Below are 6,000 nucleotides of genomic sequence, written 5' to 3' on the forward strand. Positions count from 1 at the left end.
CAGTTTCAAACAGAACCGAGATTCCCCCCCCCCCCCACCACCCACAAAAGAGGACAGACTATCTTGTCTGGCTACGTCAGGGAAAAGATTATGGAAAAGATCATGGCCCATCACTGAGACTGGTCTTAACCTCAACGAGTTGAAAAAAACATCATTTAAAGACAATTGGCAATTTATGTGCTCTGAAAGCCCTATTTCATTCAGCAGCACAAAATAACTTACTGATTACCTACTATCTGTGCTTTCAAAACTCTGGAAACACTATAATCTACTATAATCTTCTATGTAGTCACGATAGGCTGTGGGCATGAACCCCAAATGATGGGGTGGGAGGCTGAATTTAAATGAACAGTAGGCTCTGAAAACAGATTATGAAATTCATTCAAATGACTGACTTGATTCCATCATCTGTCACACTGTTGTTCGAAATCAAATGTGTGTATATTCAAAGTATCTGTTAAATGTTCAATCCTACATCTCGCCATGTTGCAAAGGGTGTGCACGTGAGTTTCCTAAACTTAAAAAAATTCAAAAATGGCCCGTACGTAGGAAATTTGTAAATAACCAAACCTCTTTATGAATATGGTCAGAAAACTTTCTCGGTTAAAAATAGAAATAGAGCTGGTATGTTTCGTCTCTAACAGAAAAAGTAGTCTTCAAAATCTGGTAGGGTAAGGCTTTTAACATACTTGAAAGGAGAAAATACTAACGAGTATTACGCACTGGCTATTTTCAAAATGCTCTAAATTCAACAACCAACGGAGGCAAAAATGGGACTTCTGCTCTCAGCAGCCATAAGATTCCCATCTCCTAGGGAAAGGTAACTCCCTTCTTAAAAGTTGCCTTATCAAAGTTACTTTAATTTCTCCTAATTACAACCATAATTCCAACTGCTAATTACATAATTCCTGCAGAGAGGTATTCGGTTTCAAATGTGGTGAGTCAACATGAGAAAATGTTATGACATACGCCTAGTAAAAATTTTCACCATGGAGTTACAAAAACCTGTCCTAATGTTTCCAGACCTGTTACTCCATTCTGGACGATTGGAAATTACATTCCTAAACCACCAACTCACTTTCCATGAGTGAATTTGGATTCAGGGTCCTCCCAAAGGTCACCTGAAATAAACCTGAGGTAGTAACCACCTGCTGGAAATCAGGAACCAAAGTTCCAGAAACAAACCTGAAATACTCCCAGCTTCAGAAAGGAAATCACTTCCCTAGATCAATGTGGTGCTACAATCTTCTTCCATTGTGGTTATGTCTCTCTGGGTCCTGGTTACCTCCCTGGGTCCTCATAGCAAAACAAAACCTTTTAACAACTCTGAAGTCATTTTCTCTTAAAGGTACAAATGCCTGTTTAAGACAAACCACAATTAGGAAAGCTCTGGAAATGCACACTCAAGAGTTCTACTTTCTAAGTGACTGTTTCAATTCATCTGCGCACCTCCAACAGCCAGCAGCTATGAGCGGGTCCGAAGGGGCTGAACTCTAGCCTTGAGCCAGGCCAGTGGCAACACAGACCCTTGGGACAACGGGATCTATACTCCCTACAAACTTCCGGGCCTTTCTTCAACGCTTCCCCTAGTGGGAAGAGATCGACTCCATTTAGAAACAAGGATAAAGGCCCTGAGCTGAAGACTTTGACAACTTTCAGCGGGGGAGGGCTGGTGCTGCCCTAGAATCTCCCGGGAAAGCAAGCTCTGAGATGGGGAGAGGCGAGAAGGAGGAGATGAGAAAAAGGAATAGGGACAGGAGTGGGAGGGAAGGGGGGCCCCAGGGTGCAGGGAGGAATTAGGGCCCCGTGAACGAAAGGTGGGGCTCCCTGGCTGCAGCCCCACTTCCGCAGCGTGGACTCTGGACTCGGTGTGGGTCGCTGCGGTTCAGCGTGCCTGGGGCCCTCAGAGCCGGTCCGACCCGCTCCAGTGTCTCCTCTATAGCCATTCCGGACACTTGAGTCCAAGGCACCTGCCTTTTCCCAACTGCTCTTACCACACCCCTCTCTGCGCCTCTCCCTGCACGCGGGTCTCCAAGGATGCTACCTCCGGTTTACGTCCCTGAGCTAAGCCGGGTCCTTAGCAAGGCAACAGCTAACGCTGGCGGGGGTCGGGGCGGGCGGGGGAGACCACCCCCCCCTTCCTTCTGAGTTCTCCCCAGTGTGAGCCCTTCTCTGCTGCGCCTCCCCAACCCGCCGGTGGGAGGCCCCAGGCCAAGACGCACACTCCGGGGGACCGGCGGCCGGGAGCCCCGGGCCAGGTGGCTGAACCCCAGACAGCGGAGGGAGGGGACTCTCCCCTCCCGCGGAGGCCCGCTCCCGCTGGGCACTAGTGGCAAGGGGACAACAGCCTTTGTTCTCCCGGGGCTTGGCTAGGCTGCGCTGCCGAGGCGCAGCGCGGGCGGCGCCGGGGCACCCGGATTGCTCACTTTTGCACGCGGCGTGTCGAAGGTTGCAAGCTCCCGCCTTCTGGGGAGGGGGTAGAGACTTGGGGAGTAGGGGGTGTGAGGGGGAAAGGAGCGTGGGGGGAGGGGTCTCGCGTCTCGGCCAGGCTCTTTGTTTGCATTGGGGGCGGGGAGAGGGGGTTGGAGGTGGATTGGAGCTTGGGTCTGTGAGAGTGGAGCAGATTCCTGAGTATGTCACCATGTTGCACCCGCGCAGCACACATAATGCACACTCGCGCACACGCACACACAGGCACTCGCACGGATAGGCGGCCGGCCGGCAGCAGGCAGCGCTGTTCCCGGCGCTCCGGGCTGCAGCAGCTCCGGCCGCCCGCAGCGCCACCACGGTGCGTCCAGAGGGGGAGTGGAAGAGGCTGGAGGCACTCGCGGGGCGACAATTCCACGAGGAAGGAGGGAAAGTGGTGCGACCCCAGCCCCCCTCCCTCGGCGGCCCGGCCCCCCTTTCTCGCCCGGGGTCGCAGAGGTCACGGGCAGCTTAGGCTCCGGCACGGAGGCAGGGAGGCAGCGAGCCGCCGAAGGGCGGCGCGCACGCGAAGGGGCGAGGGAAACCAAGGGAAGGGAAGCCGGCGGGCGGGCGGGCTGGCTTACCCTTAGAAGCATCTTTCTCCTCTTTGGGCTTGGTCACCTTTCCACTCATAGATCCCAGCTTGCTTGACAAGGGTCGCCCAGGAGACGGAAGTCCTCGCCGAGCGGGCCGGACTTCGGAGAGTGCTTAGGGCGGCAAGTCGCGACCGCAGCCTCCCCTCGGTGTGGCTCGGGGCGGGATCCGCTTTTCCCCCACCGCTGCCGCCGCCGCCGCCGCCGCTGCCTACGAGAGAGTGGGGAGGAAAGGAGAGGGGTGAAGGAGGAGCCGCCGTCGCCGCCGCCGCCGCCGCCGCCGCCGCCGCCGCCGCGAGCCCGATCGGCCGGTAGCGGGAGGAGCCGCTCGCCTGGCTCCAGAAGTGAAGAGACAAAGCGGCGCGGCGCTCCCTCCGCGCCCCGCGCCCGCCGCGCCCGCCCAGGGCCGCGCTCGCAACCCCCGGGGCCGCCGGGAGGTGCGGCCGGGACTCCCGGCTCCGCCGCCGGCCTCCCCGGGCTCCGCGCGGGCCGCTCGCCGGGCCGGCGCGGGCCGCGCGGGGAATCGCCCGGGTGGGCTGCCCGCGCGCCGGCGGGCTGCTCTCCCCCGCCCCCTCCCCCCCACCTCCCGATCCGCTGCGGGCCGCCAACTCCATCAAAATAAAGACCCGAGGAAGGCTGAAAACAATCAAAACAAAGACGAAAATATTCACTTAAAAATAACGAGCCTCCCCGAAAGGGAAATGTTTGAACATGTGATGAGCAACGTGTGAGCCTGTTACACCGCAGAGCCGCGCAGCTCGTCGCCCGCGGGGAACCGAGAGGGGAGGGTCGCCCCTTTCTTTCTGTTCCGTCCGTCTGCAGGTTGCTATTCTTTTGCCCCCAGGGGGGACCCGAGCGGCTCGCGGGCGGAGGAGCGGGAACCGATGGCCCTTACCTGCTCTCTCCCTTCCACCCACACCCCCTCGGAGCTCGCCCGCTCCCTCGCTCGCGCTCTCCTTCCCCAGAACTCTCCGGTCCCAGAGAGCCGCGAATTCAGCCCGCGGCGCCTTCTATATAAACGGCAAGGTGTGGGCACGCGGGGGGGCGGGGGCCGGCGAGGGCGGGGCCCGCACGGAGCCGCCTGCCGGCTGTAGTAAAAGGAGAGCTCGGCAGGGGCGCGCCGACGTCAGCCGCCGGTTGGCAAAACCCCGGCGAGCCCGGCGGAGAGCGGGCTAGCGTGGCGGCCGGGCGTCCCCGGGCCCCCCGCCCCGGGCGGGCAGGGCCTGCGGGCGCCGCCGGAGCGGGCTCGCGCTCCGGGGCCGCGGACATCGAAGCCCGGCGCCCCCCGCCCCACCCGCCGCCCCGGTTAGCCCCTCTGCTCCCCGGGCCCGCGCTAGTCGCCACCTACACTTTGGGGACTCCGGCTGTCGGCAAGTGCCCGCACCGAGCGGTGGAATCTCAGTCCGGGAGGGAAGTCGGCGACTCCTCGCCTCCGGCCGGCCGCCCAAGTTGAGGCAGCCGGGCTCTCCCCGGCTGGGAGAAGGGCGCGCTGGGATCTGGGTGTCACTGGGGCAGAGAGTGAAACTGACCGCGGCGGCTGCCACCTCCCACCCCCACCTCCACCCCCACACGCAGGCCCCTCCTCCTAGGGCTGAGCGCTCTGGTTGGCAAACTGGGCGCAAAAGAGTGCCCACCATCCAGGAGAGCCAGCCCCAACCAAACGGAGTGAGGTGGCAACTGGGAGCGAGTGCTGGAGAGGGAGGAGTGGGGTGGCACGTCGCCTGGGGCACGCCGGTGACAAAACGCGGGGAAGGTCCCCGAAGATTTGAACTAGAAGGGAAAACTGCCCGGAAATTGCACCAGAGGCGGCGATTGGGGTGGGAGAAAGACCCAAGGAAAGGGATGGAGAGACGGCGAAGTCTGGAACGAGCCCTAGGGCGAGCTGGGAAACCCTTTCCGCCCCCTCCCCCACTCATGGCCCCTGTCCAGGCGCGCGGATACCCTGAGGTTCGGGGGCTGGGGTGGGTGGCCCAGCTAACACGACCCGGTCCTCAGAGCCGTCCATTAATCAGACCAGAGGCTCCAGCCTGGCGGAGGAGACTCGGCAGCGACTCCCACGCAGAGAATCCGTTTCCCCTGGTCCCACCCAACTCCACCCGATCCTTAATTCGGTTTCGTTAATGGCATTAAACCAGGCAGAGAAATTATATAGATGGATTAGTCCCACTGAATCCCAAGCGGTAACTCAATTACAAGAGCCTGCTGTGGCTTTCAAGACCAAGAGAGTGGGCTGCGGCCCAAGCCAGCCTGGGTCTAAAGGTCGACAACCTTCGAAACTCAATTTGCGGCCCTCAGTCCTGGGTCTGGGAGGAACTCCAGGTCTGTTTTTCCTGTAAATTATATCTAATAATCTGGAGGCTGATGACACAATGTGATTATCCACCCCAAGGTTGGACCATTAATTAATACCAGTACTTGGGGAAAGGAGGAATTTCTCTTCAAATGACCGGAAATCAAAGGGGGCGGAGACTTGGGGGAGTTCAGAGGAAAGGTCCAGGGGATGCGGGTAGAGTCCTTAGACCGTGGACACCCAACTGTCCGTTACCATGGATTTAGTGCCTATCTTGCGGCCAAGCCGCAGGCTAAAAGCTTTACATCATTATCTTCGTCTTCACAACAGCCCTAGGAAGTGTTGGTACTGTTATTTCCATTTTACAAATGAGAACACTGAGGCTCAGACAGGTTAAGTAAACTTGCCTGGAGGTCACACAGCTGGTAAGTGATGAAGTCTGGACAAAAAAAAAAAAAACAAAAAACAAAACAAAACCAAAGAGCCGAGATAGGAAACACGACGAGTCTTTTCAAACTCTCTTAACTCAGCACGGGCGTTTTCGCGCACCCACACACACACACCCACACACACACACACCCCCTACTGTGTACACATAACATTTTCTTTGTCCACATATCCCCAGTAAGCAAAAAGACCTTCTTTGGGGAA

The 6,000-nt window shown here is 58.2% G+C and overlaps 1 protein-coding gene across 3 annotated transcripts in view; it reads right to left on the reverse strand.

The window, feature by feature from the left end:
• Nucleotides 1-4,528, reverse strand: part of FGF13 (fibroblast growth factor 13) — a 445,889-nt gene extending 441,361 nt beyond the window's left edge. For 2 of the 3 annotated variants that reach the window (XM_047844640.1, XM_047844637.1), the window contains exons 1-2: nucleotides 4,408-4,528; nucleotides 3,051-3,270 (exon numbers count right to left, since the gene is read on the reverse strand). In XM_047844640.1, the coding sequence (XP_047700596.1) occupies nucleotides 3,051-3,099 (49 nt within the window). In that variant the 5' untranslated portion in view covers nucleotides 3,100-3,270; nucleotides 4,408-4,528. Of the gene's footprint in view, nucleotides 1-3,050; nucleotides 3,271-3,954; nucleotides 4,034-4,407 lie in introns of those variants that run through there. The other variant, XM_047844638.1, reaches the window with a different exon arrangement.
• Nucleotides 4,529-6,000: the final 1,472 nt, after the last annotated feature.

Source organism: Prionailurus viverrinus, chromosome X (genome assembly GCF_022837055.1).
Source record: "Prionailurus viverrinus isolate Anna chromosome X, UM_Priviv_1.0, whole genome shotgun sequence".
In the NCBI taxonomy this organism is placed as follows: Eukaryota; Metazoa; Chordata; class Mammalia; order Carnivora; family Felidae; genus Prionailurus; species Prionailurus viverrinus.